Raw genomic sequence first — 24,233 nt, forward strand, 5'->3', positions numbered from 1 at the left:
AATAGCTCAACCTACACGCTAGCCAGTGTTTCCTGCTGCCCCTTTACATTATCTCTACGCTCTATTGATGTTAATTAATTACCCGACCGGTAGTTGAACAACAGGAAATTAATAACTGACTCTTTGATATTTATTGATTAATTGTTTAAGCAGTTTGTCAAGTAAAAACATGGGGTTTGCTTGATTTTCTTTTAAAGTTGTATATCTTTTGTGGTTTTTGACTGTTGATAAAATAATGTACACAGTCTGAGGACATCAACGTGGGCTCTATAGTTACTATAGTCATTAAAAAAAATATTCTGGATTATTATCAGAAACAAATACTGATATAAGATGTTAGTGATGAAAGTAATTGTTAGTTGCTTCTGTTTTGTCACAGTTTGATCTTGACTATCTCTTTGAAGAGCATAGGGTCAGTGGTGTGGTCATTTTGTATATCAAACATTGAAGTATCGAGAATTTTCTGGAAAAGTTAGTAAGTGGACCTTGAGTTCAATTTTTTTTGCCAAATTGAGAAACTGTTAATGGAAAAAATAACCAGATGGAAATGTCTGTTTTCGTCTAATCCAGTAAATTAAATACCTGACAAAACAAGAAACTTCACCACATTGATGCAAAATACTTAAATCCAACATTGACAAATGCATATCGTCTCTCTGTATATATCGCCCACCCCTCGATAATCACTTCCAAATTAATTAGTGAAGATATATCATGTCACGATTTGATTTCCATTTCTTTTCTTGAATTTAACGAAACAACAAAAAGGTACTGGTTATTCAAGTAAAAACCACACTGTGTATGCATGTTTGCGTTTGAGTGTACCAGAACGGGCGGGTATTTGCAATTTATAATTTATAAATAATTTATAGGTGCAGCAACAACACCACATCTACAGTTCAGTCTATGGTGGCCTTTTTTTTTTTTGCATTTATTATGCCTTGGTATACGGTAAACCATTCATGGCTGATGTGAAACGTTCCAGTTTTACTCTTTTATGATAATCTGGGACTGCTCATGTCATCAGCAGAAAATTAGCAAGGCTGAGGCTATTTTTAGGTGTGCTGACTTAACAGTGGCTCAAAAAGGTAAATCAGGAGGTCAGAGAAGCCACACATGAGCACAAGCATCATCAGCACATTGCAACGTTCTGTCACGGAGCTTGAAATGTCACATGTGCTGTATGTGTGTTTTTGATTTTGCCTGGTAAACACAGTAAATCTATTCAGATGTACTTCCCTTCACTGAAAACTGTAACTTTACTCTGAGGATTAAGTGTAAGTCAGAGCTGTAAATCCATGTTGTTTCATTTCATTCGTCTCTCATGTTGAGACAACGTTGAATAAAAAAAAGTGTGTTTAGCTAAACAATTGGCTATGTGTGAGCGGAGCGCTGTTAGCGGCTCTTCACCGCGTGACACTGAGGCCGCCTGGTGTCTGACCCTCCGTAAACAAAAGGACAATAGAGGAACATGAGAGTAGAGACAGAGGGTGTGATTCTCTCTGGACCGCTGTCGTCACCCACTCCAGCCTCATCAGGGTCCAAAATTAACACCTAATAGACGGGTTTCCTCATTTAATCATGATGTGGGCAAATATGTTCCCATTTCACATAATTGAGAATTTAAAGGGACTCTGTAAGAATCAGAAATTGCTTGTTAATAGCGACACCTGTGGCCGTTAAGTCAACGATAGTCAGCGTCCTGTTGCTCGCGCTTGTGCTCGCACTATGTAGACACGAGTGAGCATCGGTCAAAACAGTGAGGCGACACACACAAGACTGAGCGTGATTGACAGCTAAAAGCACAATATCACTATATATTTCACCTGCTTGGCTTTAATGTTAGCTTACCAAAATGAAGGTCCCTCCATGAATCGAAGGCCCGGCGGATGTCAATCCTAAGTGTTAACTTTTCCTGTTTCAGCCTCCCGACCGTGGTCAGAAGGCACAGGGGAGACACCGTAATTTTGGTCTCCTGGGCCGGAGTCTATACCGTTACTCGCTCCACAGTTAACCTCCGTCACTTCACTCAGCAGCAGCGCAACAAGACGCATTTTTGGACTAACTGCAACTTCCACTGTATATTCCCTTGATATTTTCAAAGCTAAACTAACTCTCTCCTGAAGCGGAGCTGAAACTAAAGGCACTCGCTAGCGTGCATGACATCACACCCGTTAGATTCTCCCAGACAAACCGGCCCGCATTCTTGGCATTAAAAGCAGTCTACAGGCTGATAAAGGAAACCCAGAAAGTCGCGGAAGGTCTAATTTCTTTAGGTTAGGTTACAACCTGTTCACACATTGGCAATAAAAAACAATGAAAACACCTTTATACGTGTAAAAACTTACATATAGTCCCTTTAACACAACTTGCTGGAAAACAATGTGACTAATGGGGAAGTGGGAACAGGTGAGCAGCAGCAGGGCTAACGAGGGACAGGTGGAACTAATCAAGGAGGACAGGAACTGAAACGTCAGGACAAGTTGGTCTTTCAAAATAAAACAAGCGATACTATGCACAGAGAAACAGGAATGTTGCATAGGTGTAAAGCAATGATTGGTCCACCCAAAGACCCCACTCAGTATCTCAGTATTAGAAGCATGTATAAAATAGCTGCTGCCAGATATTAGATGACAAAGCTCACAATGTTACATGCCTGCAGTGCAATGTGTATGATGCATTATCCATCCAAAGCCTTCAGACTCCCTCTTCATTTGTTGAGGTTAATAGCTTTATACACTTTTCATCAAAAAATTCCCACAAACACAGAATAATCTGACCTTAAACCAGATGTTTCTTCCTCACCAGTTTCTTGGCAAAACCCATCACAGTCCAGGGCTCTGAGCAGACTGCTAGTTACTGTATGTACTCTGAGACATGGCATTAAAGTGTTGACTCCCATCATCTGTTATAAACATGTGTAGCTCAATCCCTTCAGTTGCTTTAGTTCTGAGAACATTTCCCTTTTTGTTGCATTTTCTCACTGGGTTTAAACACAGTCCAGTGGGGTAATCTTTTTGGCCTTCATCACCTGTTATAAATCTTATTTATAGTAATAAGGAGCTCACGATAAAGCCTGGTATTTCTTTATATAATCCACTGAAAAAAAGGTGGTGAACGCATGATTTCTATCTGGTTGTGTTCACTGTATTTTGCCCAATTTCCCGATTCCAGCATGGATGTAGCGAGTAGAAATAAATCCAATAAAACCTGATAAAGAGTATACGAAGACATGTGCGATTATTATTATGAGTGTCCTGTTTGCAGAAACATATCTGATGTTTTTTGAAGCCCAGAAATGATCATCTTGACCTGTGAAAAGCTGCAACAAAACCTACCCTTTAATTGTTTGCCAGTAAAGCTGTACATACGTACTTGATGTCTGAAGCCGCAGCTAAGCCTTTGAATCAAAGCGATAAATCTCTGCAACCACACCAGCTTGTAAAATCCAGCAAGGTCAATCAAGCAACCTGCAAGAAGCTGAAGGAGACCTACGATGCATATTAACTATGCCAAGGTTGAGCTGGGTTTCCTTTGTATGTGTGAATGCCCTGTGGTAAAATAATGGAAATGAGAGCACACAGCATGTGTTGGCACTGCCGGCAACTTGGGCACACATATTTTTTTTTTCATGTTAAGAGTGGGCAGGAAATTAATTTAAATACCTTCACCGTTTCTCTCATTTGTCTTTTCCACCATTTTAATGTTCGATGCATCTTTGTTTCTGTCTATCGCAGGAAGTCACTGAGGCCTTTGTTTGTGCCCAAAGACTGTATTTAGTATGATAAAGAAAATTGCCACATTTGTTGGTCAAAAGTCTTGAATTGAATTTGTTACGGCCATACGTTGGGCAAGTATCTACAGTAACAGTACAACTTTGAAATGTTTAGATCACATAAAAAAAAACACACTTTTATTAATAGTCAAAGTCAGGATTTTTGAAAAATGAAACATTGTGTTTATCAAATGTTTTCCATATGTATATGTGTGCATATATTTGATATTCAACTTGTTATGAGTTCGTAGATACCAAATACTTGATTGTGCTCCGTGTTGTTTCTGAGATACAGACATTTTCTTATCATATTATATCTAGTATTTGAGCACATGGGACTATACTGTTTTTTCCTAAAATATAAAGGAGTCTATGGCAGAAACAGTCGTCCCATCATGTGCCCAAAGACTAGATATAGTATGATAAGAAAAACTCACTTTTCAGCCAAACGACTTGACCTATTTTGAACATTTCTTCATATTTGTTCCAGGAAATTTCAAATTTCAGTTGTGTAAACTCAATAAGTTGTTTTCTTTCGTCTTAACACAATTCACGTCCTCGTATGTTCACAGGAAACCAATGAGCTGGTGGCCATTAAGAAGTTCAAAGACAGCGAGGGTGAGTTAGGGAGGGAGGTAGAAAAAAGGGGGGAGAGAAAAAGGGATGGCGGTATCATTTCTTTCTCTTTAATTTCAGAAAATGAGGAGGTCAAGGAGACGACGCTTCGGGAGCTGAAGATGCTTCGGACGTTGAAGCAGGACAACATCGTGGAGCTGAAGGAGGCTTTTCGCAGGAGGGGGAAACTCTACCTCGTCTTTGAATACGTCGAGAGGGTCAGCTCAACATTATTATTTCATGCTATGCACACATTCATTCTTACACTACACATCTCCACTCTCTGCTGTATCTAGGCTCCAAGTTTCAGGATGTTGAGACTGCTCAGTTAAACATAAAAAAGCATCACCATGGCAACATATGAACTATGCTGTTGGTGAATAATGGTATTCCCCACTGTGTTGCCAGGGTATCCAGCCAAGTGTTTATTTCATGACAGGTTTTATTTTCATACTGTACTCTAGTCATTTTAGCATGGTGTCCCCTCTCGCTCTCCTGGGTCAGGGTTTAAAGAGATGAATCCCCACTGTAAGAAATATCTAGGACAAAGGTCAACAACATTCATATTTTAAAGCATGTTTTCACCAAGCCAAACAGTTAAAGAGGACCTACTATGCTCATTTTCAGGTGCATACTTGTATTTAGGGTTTCTACTAGAACATTTTTCATGCTTTCATGTTCAAAAAATACTTAATTTTTCTCATGCTGGCTGTGCTGCAGCAACTCTTTTCATCCTCTGTCTGAAAAGCTCACTTTTAAAAGCCCAGTCTGCTCTGATTGGTCAACCAAACCAAACTCTTCGGACTCTGCTCCAGCTCCGCTCTAACTAGCTTTGTCTGAGGGCCAAACTAGCCGCTAGGTCAACCCGTTTTCACTCCCAACTCGTCGAGTACTGCCGTTTGGCAAGTACCCCTCGGCATTGGAAACCAACGCACAGAGGCACCCTTTAGCAACAGTATGTGACAAACCAGGCTTTTAACTAACTCCAATGTAAACCCAGCTGCGGCGTTATTCGACGGTTGGAGAAAGCGACGTAGTATTAATAGCGTGAGAGTCCATTCCGGATGGGCGAGAGGGAGGGAGGGGAGGTGGATGAGTCAAACAGACAAGACTTTCAACCCGGACACCGCTGTTCGTGTCCCGTGTGAAACTAAAAGTAACTTTGACTTATTTTGTCAAGTCAGTCTAGTCATGTGACTCGTTGGTATTGTCAGTGCCGTGAGTCACGTAAGTCGCTAGTCAGTGAAGTTTACATCAACCATGACCGTTTCCTAACCCTACCTAAGTAATCGTGTTCTCTAAACCTAACTTCCTGTGAAAACGGGAGTTTATTTTGAAAGGACACTATGCATGGAGCAAGCGTATATTGACACGTCCCCGGTCCGTCCAAAAGTAACGCAAGAGGAGTACCCTGTGGGTCGGTCTCTGCTGCCGAGGGGCACTGTCCAAGCGGCGGTATTTGACGAGTTGGGAGTGAGAATGTGTTGGCTAGGCAGGTATTTTGCAAATGTGTTACTTGGTGACATCACCACGTTACGGAAGAAAAGGCAGGACTTCAGGGCGTTTCAGGCAGTTCAGGAGCAGTGTTTCTGTGGGGGACAGGAACTCCCTTTGGGCTGTGTAACTTTGCAGACATTTCACATTCACAAAAAACTGTAAAACACACTAAAGGAAAGGGGAAATGGACAAAAGCATAATATGTCCTCTTTAAACTCACAGACACACGTCCTACATGTAGCTCTTTCTTGTGGTTTGCAGAACATGCTAGAGCTACTAGAGGAGCTGCCAAACGGTGCACCGCCTGATAAAGTCCGCAGCTACATCTACCAGCTCATCAAAGCCATCAACTGGTGTCACACCAATGATATAGTACACAGAGGTGAGGAGTTCATCTTTATGTCTCTACTGTAACAATATCAATGTCATGTTTCCCGGTGTTGAGTCTCAAAATCAGATTTTTTTCATGTCAAACAAGGGTCATGTTTTTATGTTTCATAACAGTAAATTTCCGCATATGTCTGCATCTCTCTTGCAGATATCAAGCCGGAGAACCTCCTCATCAGCTCCGAGGATGTTCTCAAACTCTGTGACTTTGGTGAGTCTTCTCCCTCTGTTTCTTTACGGCAGCCATATTGTCACGATGAGTTGTTGAGAGGTGCAATGCCGTAAAACCGTGCACTCTCTTGCATGTTTGCCTTGTCAAATAAAAATAATTACTTGTAAAATCACGGTATTTATTCAGCAGAGTGAATCAGCTTTACCTGGTGATTTATTAGACATTCTGCTGTATGTGCAGAATCATCACAATGCTGTCAAATTATCTGTGATTTCTTTTCTTTGCAGTTATATCTGCGATTTCAATTTGCCAGTTTTAGTTTCTTGGGCTCAGTCCTCTGTGAAAAATCCCACCGTTAATTTGTCACCTTGTAAGTTGTGAGGATCAATTCTGCCACTGGGAAGCAGCCAACCAGCTCTATAAAACGTCCTCCCGTGGTTGTTAGCACAATTAATCTGCCAAAGTTATATTTGAAGAAAGTCAGGCACCTTTTTCCCCTTTAAAATACTAATAAATTAAATTGATACTGCATAGTTTCTTTAATTTTACAGTCTCCCAGGTATATTATTTGTTTGAGTATTTGCAAAATCCCACGGTCAGTTAGCTTTGCATAATCTTTTCTAATGCAATCCCTCTGAGTCAGCTGGGGCGAGATTTGTTTGTTATTCACTGTTGGAGCTGGCGTTGTGTTTATTGTGATTTTTCATGCTTAAAATGGACTCTCTGTACACCAGTTATCTAAAGAGCGATCTCAGCCCGCCTGCAGTGACATAACTCATTAGAGTCTGGTCACATGGGACGATGGCCATGTTGTTACTGTAGCCGTCCAAACGGTTCGAGTGTTGATTGCACTTTATTCTTACTAATGAGCCATTTATATTTATCACAGAGTGCTGGATGTCTAAAGTACAGTATCAGTGTCTGTGTGATGGATTCATTTCCAGGTTTCGCTCGTAACCTGTCTGAAGGAACAGATGCCAATTACACTGAGTATGTGGCTACAAGGTGGTACCGCTCGCCTGAGCTGCTGCTGGGGTGAGTCGCTCTCTGTGCGTGTGTAGGAGACTACATGAGAAAGAGAAAGGGACCTCTGTTGGCTGTCACAAATTATTCCCAGCATTTAGTTTTTGATCTTCTCAGAGCACCAGTATTTGGTAACACTTCATTTTACAGGTCTGCAAATTTCATGGTAATTAGCTGATAAATAGCAAGTAACCTATTTGAAATTTCTTTGGAATTACTGCCAAATTACCCCAATATTTACCTCAAAATGTATTGAAAATTACTTTATTAGAAACATTATTTAATGATTATTTTCCACTATTTCCCAATAGCTGGTACTTTATTTAATACATTTCCAGGAAAAGAATACAAAGTTAATTGATATGCTTTATTTCCATGTCTGCTGATAAATAGATAATAATTAGCAAATAACTTATTTTGAAATTTCTTAAAAAACTCCCTGAATCGTTACATTAGCTACCGGGTTACATTTGTGTAACAATAAGTCACACAATGGGGAGATTTGTGCCTGATCAGAAGTGTCTTCTATTAGTTTTGGTTTTCCACCTCCGATGACGAGCAGCGCAAGGGCCTTATTTTAACCATTGTATGCTATTCTAGCATATAATTATTAAATAATGTTCATAATAAAGTAATTTTTTATAAATATTGAAGTAAATATTGGGGTAATTTGGCAGTAATTCCAAAGAAATTTCAAATAGGTTACTTGCTAATTATCACCTAATTACCATGAAATTTGGGGACCTGTAAAATGAAGTGTTACCCAGTACTTTTGTATAAGATTGTATCAAACAGGGACACAATAGTGTTTCTAATATCATCCAGTGCCAGTGCTCTCATTTTCCCAAATTCAAAATCTAGCAAAGTCACTGTGATCAAGAAGTCATTAAGATAATTTTATGTAAGGTAACATGAGGCCAAGGATTTCTGTGGCACTAAAAACTTGAGTTGAATCAACGGCCTGCCACGACTGAATGAGAGTAAGTGATACCAAAGGAACTGTAAATAAAGCGACCCACCAGTGTGCCAGTCATTATAAACTGATCCCAAATGGGTCAGGCTGAATTTTACAGCTAATGTGTTTATCCATATGGAAAAAATATATATATAAATTTGACTAAATGAAACATGTAAGTAATATACTGTATGTGACAGTCCAACCAGATACAAGATCCTTAGTCATTTTGTGTAATATGAAACTTATATAATTTGGGAAATGTATATTTATTTACAAAGTAAGATGTTTTAAAGGCCTTGTGTATGCAGCAAATATTCAAAATCTACTAAGCAAAATAAAAAGAAGATTAAAGAAATACCCACTTGCTCCTGTCACTCCTGTCTTGCTGTAGAAAGCTTTTAGTTTTGCACAAAATTAGCATGAGATGACACAAATTGCATATTTAAAAATTCAGAAAAGTGGTAATACATTTTCTTTTCTTTTTACATGACCCAACTGACCCAAGTTCATTAAGATGCGACTTTAAGACTTGTTTTGCCCCATACCTTGCACTTGTGTTGTTACATTGAAATACATACATGTTGATGAGGTTGCAAAATGTATGAAAGAAGAATAAATGTACATTTTGTAGAAAACTCTTCACTCTGATGTGTGCCGTTTCATTAAAGTTACAATGGTAATAGATCTGACAGAAGTGTTTCTGTAATTTCAATTCTAGTTTCAATTTAAAAATCGTACCTTCTAGTAGTGAACTTGTTAGGGGGAAAATACACAGTAAAAAAAGCAAAACTAGGTCTCATGTCATGTTTTGGTTAAAAGTATGCCCATTTAATTGAATTGAATTTAAATAGTTAAATAGGAATTCAGTAAAGTTACAACCCTCTGCATGCACAGTGCATCCTCCCATCACATGTGCAGCCCACACTGCTGCCAACACTACTGCACTGCTACTGCTTTCATGTGAGATGGATTATATTACTGGAGTGAATATATTTGATATGTTTTATGAGTAGATAGTAACCTAAAGCAAAGTACACATGTTATAACTTGTGAACACCTTCTGCTAGTTTGCTAGATAGCTGTTAGCATGTGGGACATAGCTTGATTGAGCTGCAGCTAATTGGGGATTTTTAATTAATCTACATTATTTCCATTCATTCTTTATTGTAAAACATTTCTTTTATAAATGAGTTGCTAAATTTAAACCCTAAGTTTGCACACAGCCCACATTGTCAGCTAAAATGTTCAAAGTAGCCTGCCTTTCCCCATCAGTTAACTTGCTAGTTACAATAAAATACAATTCACATGAAAGGAATGTAAAAATGAATGTGAGGGTGTGGTAGAGACCTATAATGACTTATATAAAAAACACACCCAAAAGACATACAATAGGTAATAGGTGTAAAGTTCAAACAAACAAATACAAAGAAGCAGGAGTAATTGCCATATTTACAATTTCTAAGAGTGATCATTTTTTTCCAAATCAGATGTTTTTGTCAGCAAAGCATTTCTAAATCTCTTTTTATACAAAGACAATGACGCAGAGGAATCCATTAAATGCACATTTTCATTCCATAAGATAACTCCACGAAATGTGATAGAAAACTGACCACGGGATGTTTTATACAGGAAGATGAAGATTCTCAGCCTGTCTAGTTGGATAATTAGGGAATTGAGAGTTGTTAACAAAAGATGTATGTAAAACAATGAGGTAAATCTGCATCCTTATATCTCACCTTTTAAAGACAAATGTACATTCCACTGGAAAGTTTCCACTTTGGATATTCGTGGAATTTTGCAACTCTCGTCTAGAATGATCTGACATTTTAGATTAGTGCATCTCTAGTATGAGAAAGTGTCATAAGTTGTTTGACACACTAAAATATGCCACATAATAGTTTTAGCAGCTGGGTTCAACAAACCTCCAGGGCTCCATGAGAGAGTTACAGGAAGTTACTCCAATAAGAATACTCTGCTCTTGGTTGTCATTCCTAATGCATCACCTTACTTGCAGTACAGCTTTACAGTTATGTGTCCATTCACATCTAACATAATGTCACTGTCAGTGTAATCACATGTCTCCAAATCATCAAGTTTCATGAGCTAAATTTTAGATTTTTAGATAAATCCAGTGTTTGTTTGTTTTTCATTTGTTTATATATATTAAGAGGTTATCTCAAGCTATAGAGGAACACGTAATACTTCAGTTTATCTGAAAAATTTCACCAAATTTGGATATTTCATATATATGAAAAGGTTCACAGAGTTTGTGGAAGTTGATGTTTAAAAAAAAAAAAAAAAAATCACCCATCTGGTAAGCTTTTAAGTATTTTATTTTATTAATTTTGTTTTATTTATTATGATTATTTAAGAGCTATATTATTTGTGTGTGTGTGTGTGTTCTTGTGCACAAGGTCCCATAAACCATTTTGTGTCATTTCTGTGTTCACCTTTGTTGGGTGTTTCTTTTTGGGTTAAAAGAGGCGATGATTCACCTGCTTCAACATTATGACATAAACCATCGTGCACACACCGTTTACCCTGAGACCAAATCTCTGTTTCGCAGTTCTTTTTGCTTCTTATGTTGTTTTTGATGCCTTTTGCTGCATTGAATGTCCGTTCTAGCTCTGAGACGGCTGAACGTCATCTAGCCTCTCTGCTGTAGCCTGATTTAGTAAATGCCCTGGAACATTTATTGAGACAGCGTTTGAATGCCGCCCACTCAAATACTCTCTCCCTCCAACACCACCGCTCCTCTGCTTCTCTGCTGCCAGATCTCTCGCCATTTCTCACCAGACTCCTCAGCTCCGTTCCCTCAGAAATGACCATCTTCTTTATGAGCGTCTCCATCAGAAACACAGCATCCGTCCTTTTGTTTTACTGCAATATCCCCACCACTGATAACATCATCACCATAAACCACCATACTCATAATCATCTCTAAATAATGTTTTCTCTCTCCGTCTCAGGGCTCCCTATGGAAAGGCGGTGGACATGTGGTCGGTGGGGTGTATCCTCGGGGAGCTGAGTGACGGACAGCCCTTGTTTCCAGGGGAGAGTGAGATAGATCAGGTTGGTGATGAAGTCAGTCCGCCGTTTGTAGACTTACCCCTCTTTATCTCATATCTTTAGTATGGAGTTGTTCAGACAAAATAAATGGCTCCTCTGTACCTGGCGAATTTGGGCTTGGAATATTATTTTTCTAATTTAATAAAATACTAATTTTAAAGGGAGCATTTAACAGTGTTGTGAATCCGTGTGAGATGAAAATCACAGGTCTTTGGACCCAACATCTTGACTAGAAAGACTGTTTTGGTTTACTTTTGCAGCTGTTTTTAGCAGCTGGTGAACATAGTGGAGCATTTAGCAGCTTAAAGGGACAGTTACACGTCCTATAGGAGTTGGTGGAGAGCAAAGCCGAGCCAAAAGGAGAGTGAATATTGGACTTCAGGTGGACACAAACACTACAAATGAATGCTGATGTTGCTCTGTAACTGCTGGGTGTTTAAATAAGCAATATCCACATAGTTGACAAAAAAATCACCTCAAGGTCAATTCAGTAGATGTTTGATTGTCTCACATGATCTACATCATCAGGTAGAGTTTGGCTAGTTGTCATGGAAATGCACCGTAGATGTTAAAATGTCCTTTTTTGAACACTTTAAGGACTTGTTGTCCATGTTGACTTAAAGGTGTAGTGTGTAGGATTTGCATCTAGTGGTGTGGTTGCAGATTGCAACCAACTGAGTTCCCCTCCGCTCACTCCTCCCTTTCCAAGACTGCTCTAACGTGAGCCCCCAAGTGCAAAACAGTGGTAACACGGTTCGCGTCGCTCAGAGGACATCTTTGCCATAATAACACCACTTTAAGAGCAACAAAAATCAGACGGCGGCTGGCGGTACCACGGTTTTGCACTCCGCGGCTCAGTTTCACAAGCGTGTCGGAGAACTACAGTGGTCTTCAGGTAATGTAAAAACGTGAAAGGCCCTCTCTAGAGTCAGTGTTTGGTTTGTCCGTTCTGGGCTACTGTAGAAATATGGCGGAGCAACATGGCGGACTCCGTGAAGAGGACCCGCTCCCTATGTAGACATGAAGGGCTCATTCTAAGCTAACGAAGACGCAACAGTTCTTAGTTTCAGGTGATTATACACTCATGAAAACATGCTTATTAATATTATATTCCATTTCTGCTAATAGATCCCTGAAAATGTAACACACTGTTCCTTTAAAAGTTGTGACTAAAGGTTTATTCTTGACGATGGAAACAGCAGTCCTCACCTCTAAATGTGTGCATAACAGTGCATGCTCATGGGGGTTCTTTTGTTGGGTCTCTAAATTATAGAGTACGGTCTCGACCTGCTCTATATGAAAAGCATCTCGAGATAAATGGTAAATGGACTTGCATTTATATTGCGCTGTTGTAGTCTTCCGACCTCTCAAAGCGCTTTACACTACATGTCAGCATTCACTCATTCACACACACATCCATACACTGATGGCAGAGACAACCTGCCAACCTGCCCATCAGGATCTAGTCTAAGAACTCATTCACACACCGATGGTACAGCCTTCGGGAGAAATTTGGGGTTAAGTGTCTTGCTCAAAGACACTTCGACAAGCCGGGGATCGAACCCGAAATCAACATCAAAATCGAAATTGAATTGAATTAAATGGACCCTGAGGTGAGAGTGTTTAGTCAGCTGCTGTTTCCAACGTCAAGAATGAACTTTGATGCTCAATATTCATATAGTAAAAACAACTGACATATTGCAGGAGTGATAACTGTGATGCTGCATCATGTTATGTTTACCTCCAGCTCTTCACCATTCAGAAGGTTTTGGGGCCACTTCCTGCAGAGCAGATGAAACTCTTCTACAACAACCCTCGCTTTCATGGAATCAGGGTAGGAAACGTTTCTCTCTTATCCTTTCTATAGTCTTCTTCTTTCTCCTCCTCCTCATCCTCCTCCTCCTCCTCCTCCTCCTCCTCCTCCTCCTCCTCCTCCTTGATTTTACCTCCTTTACTTCTCTCTGCAGCTCTGTCTCCTTCTCTCTCTCTCTCTCTCTCTCTCTCTCTCTGTCTCTCTCTCTTGTGGCAGTGTTCCCAGCACCATGACTGAGTGGATTGCTATGACTCATGAGATAGGTGGTTGGTGTTCAGTTTAGCAGCAAGAGAAAATGTCCCAGAAGGACGAGCAAGACTTTGTGTGTGAGTGTGTGTGATTTGGTAGTTTATTTAGTGATAGGTTTCTGTGTGATTTCAACTGAGAGCTAGTTTTTACTGGCAGGAACATCTACTGCATGTTGGAAATCCTAACAGTTATTTTCAATACACAAAAGTTTCGATACGAATTTGATCCAGTGTGTGTGTGTGTGTGTGTGTGTGTGTGTGTGTGTGTGTGTGTGTGTGTGTGTGTGTGTGTGTGTGTGTGTGTGTGTGTGTGTGTGTGTGTGTGTGTGTGTGTGTGTGTGTGTGTGTGTGTGTGTGTGTGTGTGTGTGTGCGTGCGTGCGTGCGTGCGTGCGTGCGTGCGTGCGTGCGTGCGTGCGTGCGTGCGCGTGCACGTGTTTGTGTGTGTGCCAGTTTCCCTCAGTTACTCATCCTCAGACTTTGGAGAGACGGTACCAAGGCATCTTGAGTGTTTTGATGTTGGATCTGATGAAGGTGAAACTACTCAAACTCTAGATCTATATAATGGAATATGTTGTGATATCCATCTTTAATCTATCCACTTATATTGGTCAATAATTAACATTTGTATGGATAAACATTTTCCCATCAGAGCCTGTTGCTGCTGAACCCGACTGAGCGTTTTCTGACCGAGCAGAGTTTGAACCATCCGGCCTTCCAGCCTCTGAGGCAGGCCGAGAGAGAGAGGCCTCCTCCTACGTCTCCCAACCCACCGCGCTCCTCCAAGAGGAAAACACACCATCATGGAGAGAACACAGTTCCCACAAGGTCAGACTCCTTTATTTCTACTTTCTGTCACAGCTTCTATTGTACATGCAGTCATGTTACGACATTTTTTAATTCCACTTAGTAAACATGGGCACTAGGTTCTGGATGATATGGATGGTATATAGTAAACAGTATGTTATATAAGCTGGGACCCTAATTCACCAAAAAAATATATATATATATGACTTTTAAGTGGCACTTGCTTCAAAGCAGTTTGCAGACTTTCTTTTAGAAATTTCTGTTGTTGTTTTTTATTACTTAAATTGAATAAAGCATAGCAATTTGCTACAGTGCAATGGCCAAACTTGCCAAGCCTCCCGATTTTCCCAGAAATCTCCCGTTATTCATTGCCCTTTCCCGGTTTGCTCCTGAGGCCACAATTCACCTGTATTTCTTTTCTATTTCCTTTTCAATTTTCACAGCTTTTCTTCTTTTTCTCAACCTTTTTCTTTTACAGCGTGGCGCAAGCCATTGGAAATAAGGGGTTTCAGAGCGCAGTGTTGCCCTTGTCATGTTGGGGTGACAACAGCAACACCAGACGGGCAAATTATTCAGTTTTCTTTCCTGAGAATTGAAAGTAAAATTAAAAGTAGGCCAATTACAATACAAATGCTGTTACTTATTATTTTAGCTATTTTCATTCTTTAATAGTCACCAGGATGCAGGAAACAAAGTCTCTGAAACTCAATTTTTCTGGGGGAGGATCTCGCGACCCCCCGCTTTGGTTTTGAAAATGGTTTTGAAGCATTGTGTCCTGAGAGGATGTCCCATCCAAAGAAAGATTTATTCCAACTTAAAGGAACTGTTTGTAAGAATCAGAAATGCTTGTTAACAGCGACACCTGTGGCCGCTAAGTCAACGAAAGTCAGCGTCGGGCTCGCGCTTGCTCGCTCTAAATAGACATGAACGAGCATCGCTCAAAACAGTGAGGCGACACACGTCAGCTAAAAGCACAATATCACTATATTTCAGCTGCTTGGCAGTAATGTTAGCTGACCAGACGAAGGTTTCTCCATGAATCACTGCTGATCCTAGTGTTGGCTTTTCCTGCCTCAGCCTCCGGGGCTGAAGCAGGAAGAGAAACGTTATCGTCTCCGACTGAAGCCGGAGGAAGACACCGGCACCCGGTTGGAGATGATAACGTTACTCGTTGCAGAGCCCTGTCACTTCACAAGACACGGGAAACCTCTGTTGGTCTGGAGGAGCTGCAGCATTTATTTCTGCACAAACGTCCACTGTACATTCGATAGATATTCTCAGAGCAACGAAGTCTTCTGCAGTGTGTAGTGTGCGCGCATGCACGTCTAGAGGTGGAGCGAGAACGAGCGTGGTGTGTGAGTGAAGGCAAGCAGGCAGAGGAGCAGAGACTCTGGCCCTGGAGACCAAAGCTACGGTCTCCCCCGCGTTCTCCGACCGCCGCCAACACTGTTTAACAGACGGGCTTCACTAGATGTGGTGTGGTGTTTCCGTGTAGTTTGTGTTAGTGTCCACAAGGAGTCTGAACAGCGTAGCCACACGCGAGCGCGCATGGGAAACCGACCCGGTAGATTTATACGTGTAAAAAGTTACAAACAGGCCCTTTAAGTGAATGTTGTTGTTTTTGAGAGACTGAACAGTTCAAGCAGTAGAGGTATTGTTGGAATAAGAGTTAAGGGAATATAATCTTTAGTGCAGGTTTGTGCAACATTCACAAAGATTAGAACTTTAAGATGAAGCCTAATATAATGCAAGTGTTATCCGTCCGTCCCTCTGCCCCTCCAGGAGTCACACTAAGAGCACGAGCCGTCGCTCCAACACTAAAGAATGTTCCAGCCTCCCTCGCCATGGCGACCTCCATCACCTCGGCAACAAGAGTTTCCTCAACGGTAACAAACCGGCCCCGTCCAGTTTAAGCCCTACGCTTCACCCTAAGGCCCAGTACATGTCCCAGACCCTCAATCGCTCTGCCTCATCCAACAAAGATCTGGCTAACAACAACCTGCCGCCCCTCCTCAGTCCCAAAGAAGCTAAAGGCAAGACGGAGTTTGATTTCAGCATGGGGCCCTCTCCAAAGCTGCCGGACCAGGGACATGGGGCGAAGTACGGCCACAGCAAACCCAGCTCCTCTCGCTCTCAGCAGCAGCAGCAGCAGCAGCAGCACCAGCAGCAGCAGCAGCAGCAGCAGGCCGGCCGCCACACCTTCCTGGAAGGCAAGACCAACACGCTGCAGTCTGGAGCAGAGAAGCAACATGGCCGACACACCCACAGTATGGCCGACTCTGCCCACGGATCCATGTCGTCCTCTTCTAAGAGTTCAGCCTCTTATCTCAGCCTGTCCAAGAGCCACAGCGCGCTGAGTGACGCCAAATCTGTAGGGAACCTCAGCGACGGTCGACTCCACCTAGACGACCCGAACGCCAACACGACAGCAGGGGTGGGACCCGGCGCCCGCTTCTTCCCCGCCAGCTGTTTAGACCTCAACGCCCCTTCAGTTCCCCAGGGGCCACCCGGCAGCCCCTCTGCTCGCCACAGCGATCGATCCGGGCACAGCCCCGCCTCTCGTAGCAGCGGCAATGTCCGCATGGAGAGCAGCACACTGGACTCCTCGTCCAGACACAAATCCAGACATAAACCTCTGGCGCCGGGTGAGTTTGAGAGTCACATCTGCATTCAAGAGTCGACTTCATTGTCCACTAAATTAAGGATGGAAATGTGCCTTTGGCTTCAGGCTTCAACCAGCCTTTTATTTCGATATTATTCAAGGTTTTTCAAAGTACTTATATCCAGTGCATCAAACACTAGATCTTCGCAGCCACCCTCACCCAACAAAAACAGAAAGCAGTCAAATTATTAACATATCACCGTCATTCACAGTCCCTACAGAAAACACCAAGACCCCCTTTACACCTGGCATTAAAACGCGTCTCGTGTCCAGATTGTATCTAGATATGATTTAACCTGATTACTTTTACACCTAGTATTAGTCTCCAGTGTCTACATTGAGATCAGATTGAGATCCAATTGCTCCGTCCGTAAGGACTGAGAGGAAGCCTCCGGAGGCGGCATACGCACAGGCTTGCAGCCGGGCGCTGCCGGAGAGGCCAAGGCAGCTGTAGCTCAGTGGGTAGAGTGGTCGTCCTGGTTTGATCCCCGGTTCCTACTGTCTGCATATGGAAGTGTCCTTGATTGAGACATTGAACCCCAAGTTGCTCCCCGGCATTTCGCCATTTCGTCACCCCAAGGTAAAATTCCATGTATGTACCTGTATGTATATGATGAATATAATAAAGTTTAGGTATATCACGACAGTCCAGTGACTGGAGGAGCGCTTGGAGCACGCTGCAGACACGGCCGAAGCTTTGAGTATTTGATGATGATGCCCGCTGTTAATTACTACTGAGTCCAAAATATGTCACTCGGTAGTCTTCGTTCCACATAGTTGTTGGATGTGGATTTAAAACCCATTCGCATTTACACTTGTGTTCAACGTGGTCACAATGCGTCCCCGACCACCTCCAAAAGTGGTTTGACCGATCGGATCACAATCAGTCCTCAGTGTGTTTTGTGTGCATTTACTTTCACATGTTCAAGCACTATCCGATTGCGATCCGATCACCCAAAACACATTTTAATGCCAGGTGTAAAGGGGGTCTAAGATGCTGTAAGTCATTGTTCTGTCACATTGCCCAGAGAGCCCATGTCTTCATCCAGACCTTTTAAAATGGCCACCAAACCTTGTTGAACTTTTTACCAGATGCACTTCTGTCATATCAAATTTAAGTTAGTTTAAAAGCAGGACGGACAAGCACATGTCCAATATTTCAAGATAAGTCTTTTTGCTGGGAACCAAAACATAAGAGTTTTCTGTACATATAAAGCATCTTCAGGATACAACTAGTCCATAATCTACCTGTAAATTTCATTGTCATGAATAGCGTTATGACTGGTTCCCCATATATTATCTGTTTGTGTAATTGGTGCAGTAATTATAGTGGCTGACGTGAAACAAATGACAACTTTGACGTGTAGTGTTGAAAAGTCGATGAGGCAAAATACAGAAAAATATTTGACAACAATTTTGATCGTTTAAGTAAGTTCATCAGACAAAATGTCAAACATTCCAGCTTCTCAAATGTCTCTGTAAATTAAATACTGAAGATTTTTTTATTTTCGGTTGAACAAAAGAAGATATTTGAAGATGTCACACTGGTCATGGGGATTTTTCACACAGTTTATAGGTTGAACGATTGGTCAAACAGAATAATCAATAATGGAAAGAATCATGACTTTGATGTCTTCGCTCTTCTCCAGAGGAGGCCGGTGCGCCGGAGCTCTTGGATCCAGGAGGAGCAGGGATGCCCTCCACTCACACTCTGCCTTCCCCTCATGAATCTTATCACTACGGCCTGGGCTACACCTCCCCCTTCTCCTCTCAGCAACGGCCTCAACGCCACTCCATGTACGTGAGGAGGGAGCGCCACCGACCACACGGGGTGGAGAGTACGATGGCGGGCTTGCCTCCACCGGGGCAGGCGATACCGACGCGGGCCAGTAGCCTGCAGCTCCTCTCCCCCCAGCTGCAGCACCGGACCAACCTGACCGGACACTCAGTGAGCTCTTCGAGAGAGGACTGCAACGAGGACATGACGAGGGTTAGTGGCAGACAGTCCTGAGAGCGTGGCGCTAGTTAAAGGAAACATTCACCTTAAAATACTGACAATAACTTATTTTCTAATGCAGACACTACATGTTCTACCACAGCTACAGCCGGTCAGGAAACATAAACACGCAGTGCAGGATCCTTTTTAATTAAAAATAACACATGATGTCTGAAACAGTAAACTCTGAGCCCACTCTGAGTTTTTAGACTAAATATATATTTTTTAATAACTGTTTTTAAGCAAACATAGATAAATTGAAATAAAGTAAAGGGGATTTAGTGTTCTCCACCAGAATGACATTTCTGTCATTGTAGAGAGGGTTTTAAACAACATTTAGTCCTAAATGTACAGGAGATATAATAAACGTTTTTAGATGTTTTAAATAAATAAAAAAAGAAAGTTACATTTATACTCACAAATAGGCTTGGACAGAAAAGGTGACACAGACGTTCCGTGGGAATTTCAAATTAAGGCGTATGTTAAAGATGATATGCATCGATGTTTTCACTTTGCATCAATGATATTGGATCGTTGATCGTTGAATCAATTGTTACACCTCTACTAATTCTTGTGTTTATTTTCAAATTTTAATTATTAGTCTTCTTAACTAGATAACTTTATTAATTGGTTTAGTCGCCCATGCACAATAAAACAGCAGAGATACACATGACATATAAAAAAGACAAACCACTACAATATTAACACTAACACATTCCATGAGGGCACAAAGTTAAAAAGGAAATCTATATTTATATAACTGATCAATTAATAAAATGCTAATCATAAGTAATGGATCTAAGAACAATGAAGGAGGCAATAAATAAACAGATGACAGTGTGGCCAATTATTACGTATTTTCACTGTAACCTGACATTTCGATCTCACGGAGATCTTTGTCAGTCATTATCAAATCACCATCACGGAGCAGAACAAGCAAAATATAGACACAAACACATTCATCACTCAGGTGATTGTGATCTGCATGATTGAGGGTCAATCTACTCTCAAGTTGACCAATCAGAGCAGAGCTGAAGGATGCTGTCTGATACTCCCACGTGGGGGACAGAGCATGAAAAATTAACTAGAAACATCAAGATCAATATTAAACAAGCATATATTAAATATAACATCACAAAATGAGTCAAATATATTTCATAATTCATCTGGAAAAAACAATTAGTTTCCTATAAACTACTATATAGAAAAAGTAGAAAAAAATATAAATATATTTTAATATATTATTGGCCCAATAATATATTAACAACAATAATATAATATAAATAATATTATATATATTTTTTTCATGAATACAGGCAAGTTCAGCTCAGCAATTAATACCTACATATTAAATACAACACATAAGAAGTTGAGTCAAATATGCAATAATGCAATGCAGCCACAAGATGTTGAGTATTGGAAGTATTGGAAAACCTACTGCTGCTCCACCATCACTGAAGCTCTCGTCCTGCAGCTAAAGCTCACATCTAAACTCCATGGTTAATGCAGTTTAATAGGAAATGTTGAAAGTGAATCTGAGAAATGTTGAAATTACTGAAGCGGGAGAAAAAATGGGTACATACATAGAAAAAATACCACATTTCCTGATATGCATGAGGGTGACTCTTTTCTTTAACACACGTATTGTAAATATTGATATATGTGTGTGTGTGTGTGTGTGTGTGCAGGGACTATCACTGTCTCACATTATCACTGCTTCATGCTGCTTTTCCAGTCTGCTTTGACCAGCGCCTGTCCGTCTTCCCAACAGAGTGAGCAGCCCCCTAAAGACATGAGCCACCCTTGTGCCCCCATCAAAGACTCTACGAGGGACAACACTGCTGCTTTTCATACACAGCGCTCTAAAAACGAGGTCCGACCCCCCGACTCCTCCCTTCCGCTGATTTCCATAGCTTTTTCTGTTTCTACTCAGGTCAACAGCTTCACTGCACGTTGTCGCTGGTATAAATGTAACCCGCTGAAAAGCTCTAAGATTGTCCCGGTTGTCTTGTGATGTGAGCCAGCAAAGAGTGTGTCAGCTAACGATAAGAAATGAAGTGAGATTAAATGAGATGATCAGTCAAAAATATGAAGATACTGAGGAAATCTGTGTGCTCCTGTGTCCGTGTTTGTCCGCACGATGTGTGCGTTTCTCAGGTCGGCATGTATCACGACCCTCATGGCGAGGACGGAGGTTCCTCCAAGGAGAACCGGATGATCTTCACTGAGTCGATGCCTCGGAGAGTCGGCAGCTTCTACCGAGGTAAGGAACAGGAATCTCCCAGCGACAGACTGTGTGAGCTCCTGGACAGTCTGTGGCGGTACTTGGCGGCGTCGGCTGCACCGATACTTAACGTCCCGTACTGTAGGTGCTCAATTGAATTTAGGTCAGGGGAACGTGAGGGCCAGTCAATGTCATCAATGTCTTCGTCATCCAGAAACTGCCTACAACTCTTGCCACATCCGGGCATTGTCCTGCACCGAGAGGAACCCAGGGATCACTGCACCAGCGTAATATCACGCATGTCACATCGGTGAAGAGAATGGTGGACCTGCCAATTCTGGTGTTCTCTGGCAAATGCCAATCGAGCTGCACGGTGCTGGGCTGTGAGCACAGGTCCCACTAGAGGACGTCGGGCCCTCATGCCACCCTCATGGAGTCTGTTTCTGACAGTTTGGTCAGAAACATGCACAACAGTAGCCTGCTGGAGGTCATTTTTGTAGGGCTCTGCCAGTGCTCCTCCTGTTCCTCCTCACACAAAGGAGCAGATACCGGTCCTGCTGCTGGGTTGATGCCCTTCTACGGCCCCGTCCAGCCTTCCTCGTGTAACGGCCGGTCTCCTGGTATCTCCTCCATGCTCTTGAGCAAACCTTCTTGCGACCGCACGTATGGATGTGCCATCCCGGAGGAGCTGGACTACCTGTGCAACCTGATTGGGCTGCAGGTACCGCCTCATGCTACAAGTAGTGACAATGACACTAGCAGAACACAAAACTAGAGAAGAATCAGTCAGGAAGGATAAGGAGAGAGCAATTGTCTGTGGCCACCACATGCAAAACTGTTCCCTTTTTGGGGGTTGGCTTGCTGTTGCCTCTCCATTGCACCTGTTGTCACTTTCATTTGCACCAAAGCAGGTGAAAGTGATCACTTCTGCTTCCTAAATGGACAGATTGATATCCCTGAAGTTTAACTGACTTGGTGTTATACTGTGATGATTAAGTATTCCCTTCATTTTTTTGAGCAGTGGAGATAAAACCACAGGGGTCATCACATTAATAACATCGAAGGCGCTCCTCAGTATAAATCTGCAGAGTTATACATTTTTAATAATACCCTCTCCTCTTTGTGTTTCCTCAGTCCCCTCCCCCAGACCAGACAACTCCTCCTCTTTCCATGACGGCGTCGGGCAGGGTCGAGGGCCGGTCGTACCCGTCGTACCCGGAGACCCTGTCGCCATGGCCAACCACTCCAAGCGCCAGACGGCTTTCGACTGGTGAGAATTTATCTTTTGAACTGGTATGGTATTCTTATTGACTGTGACTACAGTCGGTGCTACGATACAGCAGTAAAACTACTTCACACATTTTCCTCACTGTCACATGAAGTCTGTCACAACACTGATTAAGTTCCATCCGATTTTACAAGGTTACTATCACAGTCTCTAAATGAAATGAATGAAAACACGTTGTAACATTGTCATTGAATTGAAAAAAATATTTTCTTCTTTGTGTTGACAGTTGAAAAACAAGCAGTATTTACTGTATTTATTGTCATGATGAACCATAAGATAGCACATCTGATATTAAGTGAACAAATAACAATTAATTTTGTGCTTTTTTTATACTATTTTCTGTTTTTCTAATTACCTGTTGTTTTTTTCAATTTTCTGTTTTAAAAGTTAATGACTGGTGTTATTTTCATACTGCATTTTCATACTGATATGTATTCTATTCATGACATTATCTATTCAGGTTGTGCACAATTTTTCCACCTTTACCTCGTAGGACCGCTGCAGAAGTGATGGTCATGAATCCTCCGGAGCCCGTCAAAGAGAAGGAGAAACAAGGCTTCTTCAGAGCCATTAAAAAGAAGAAGAAGAAGACACAAATAGTAAGAGCATTTAAGTCATTTCATCCAGCACACTTAGAAATATTTCCTCTGGTTCAATGTGATGTTTCCCATGTTTATAAAGTTTATTTCAGTGTGTAGAAAGTGCTGATCAGTAGTGCTTTGTGCTTAACACTGTGAAAACTAACTTATTGTGTGAATGAACACTGATATTAACCACCAAGAGTGTTAAAGGGTAATTGTGGTTTATGGTCTTATTTTAATATCTTCTGCCATCATTCCTATTGGTAATAATAACATTGGACTCACCAAGTTAACTGCTAAAATCTGGGAATACGGCGACATGGCTACAATGAAGTGCAACAGACCAAGAAGTGAACAGACAGATTGTAAAAAAAAATCCCCAATTTATCAAATTTATCTGGAAGAGACAACGAACATGATCTGTAAAATTATGACCCAAACTTACCAGCTTCCTTCCTCAACATTGACCTGCTGTACTCAAAGTTGTGCACCTTCACAAGTCAAGTTTTCATTCAAATGGAGCAAACATTTTAACAAAATTTCCTGAAGAATTAGCAAAAGAAAATGTGAATCAATGCATGTTTTCAGTTACTACTGTTATGTGAATATTAAGAGTTTGAGATGAACAGTGGGCGGTGGTGATTTTCCGTCAAACCACTGCAGAAGAAGGGGCTGCAAAGAGATGATGTGATTAAAAGAATGCATCAAACAATGAAAAACGTGATGGAAATATTGCATTATATATTAATATTCGTTTTATCTATTATATAAAGGAAGGATACGTTCTCATTTTCATCTCTCCAGTGGAACGGTCACATGTTTTATGTACATCATAATTGATTCGCTGAGTCTGTTTTTACACTGCACTTGGTTGCATTTTCTTTTTATCGATACACCAACTTTTCCATCTCAGCCATTGTAAAAACTGTCACAGTGCAGCGAATACTAAAACAGGGATTGGACCCAAATGCAGAGAGTAGAGGAGGCTGCAGGATTACTGAAGGGATTTATTGACGTTTCAGTAGGTGAAAGAGTCCAAATCGGCAGAAGGTCCAGCAGGCAAGTTACAGAAAAGCAGATGACAGGAAACCAGGCAACAAAACGCCATATAACTACGGCG

General features: G+C 41.5%; 1 protein-coding gene across 5 annotated transcripts in view; it reads left to right on the plus strand.

Annotated features, from left to right (window-relative positions):
• The window catches only part of cdkl5 (cyclin dependent kinase like 5), a 44,683-nt gene that overhangs the window by 14,236 nt on the left and 6,214 nt on the right, over window positions 1-24,233 (plus strand). For 4 of the 5 annotated variants that reach the window (XM_074619556.1, XM_074619573.1, XM_074619540.1 and 1 more), the window contains exons 4-18: window positions 4,348-4,393; window positions 4,472-4,608; window positions 6,149-6,269; window positions 6,426-6,485; window positions 7,391-7,481; window positions 11,397-11,499; window positions 13,244-13,330; window positions 14,009-14,089; window positions 14,208-14,383; window positions 16,145-17,007; window positions 18,674-19,014; window positions 20,792-20,893; window positions 21,178-21,283; window positions 22,379-22,514; window positions 23,026-23,131. In XM_074619556.1, the coding sequence (XP_074475657.1) occupies window positions 4,348-4,393; window positions 4,472-4,608; window positions 6,149-6,269; window positions 6,426-6,485; window positions 7,391-7,481; window positions 11,397-11,499; window positions 13,244-13,330; window positions 14,009-14,089; window positions 14,208-14,383; window positions 16,145-17,007; window positions 18,674-19,014; window positions 20,792-20,893; window positions 21,178-21,283; window positions 22,379-22,514; window positions 23,026-23,131 (2,556 nt within the window). The remainder of the gene's footprint in view (window positions 1-4,347; window positions 4,394-4,471; window positions 4,609-6,148; window positions 6,270-6,425; window positions 6,486-7,390; window positions 7,482-11,396; window positions 11,500-13,243; window positions 13,331-14,008; window positions 14,090-14,207; window positions 14,384-16,144; window positions 17,008-18,673; window positions 19,015-20,791; window positions 20,894-21,177; window positions 21,284-22,378; window positions 22,515-23,025; window positions 23,132-24,233) is intronic. The other variant, XM_074619565.1, reaches the window with a different exon arrangement.

This window comes from Sebastes fasciatus, chromosome 2 (genome assembly GCF_043250625.1).
Source record: "Sebastes fasciatus isolate fSebFas1 chromosome 2, fSebFas1.pri, whole genome shotgun sequence".
Taxonomy (NCBI): Eukaryota; Metazoa; Chordata; class Actinopteri; order Perciformes; family Sebastidae; genus Sebastes; species Sebastes fasciatus.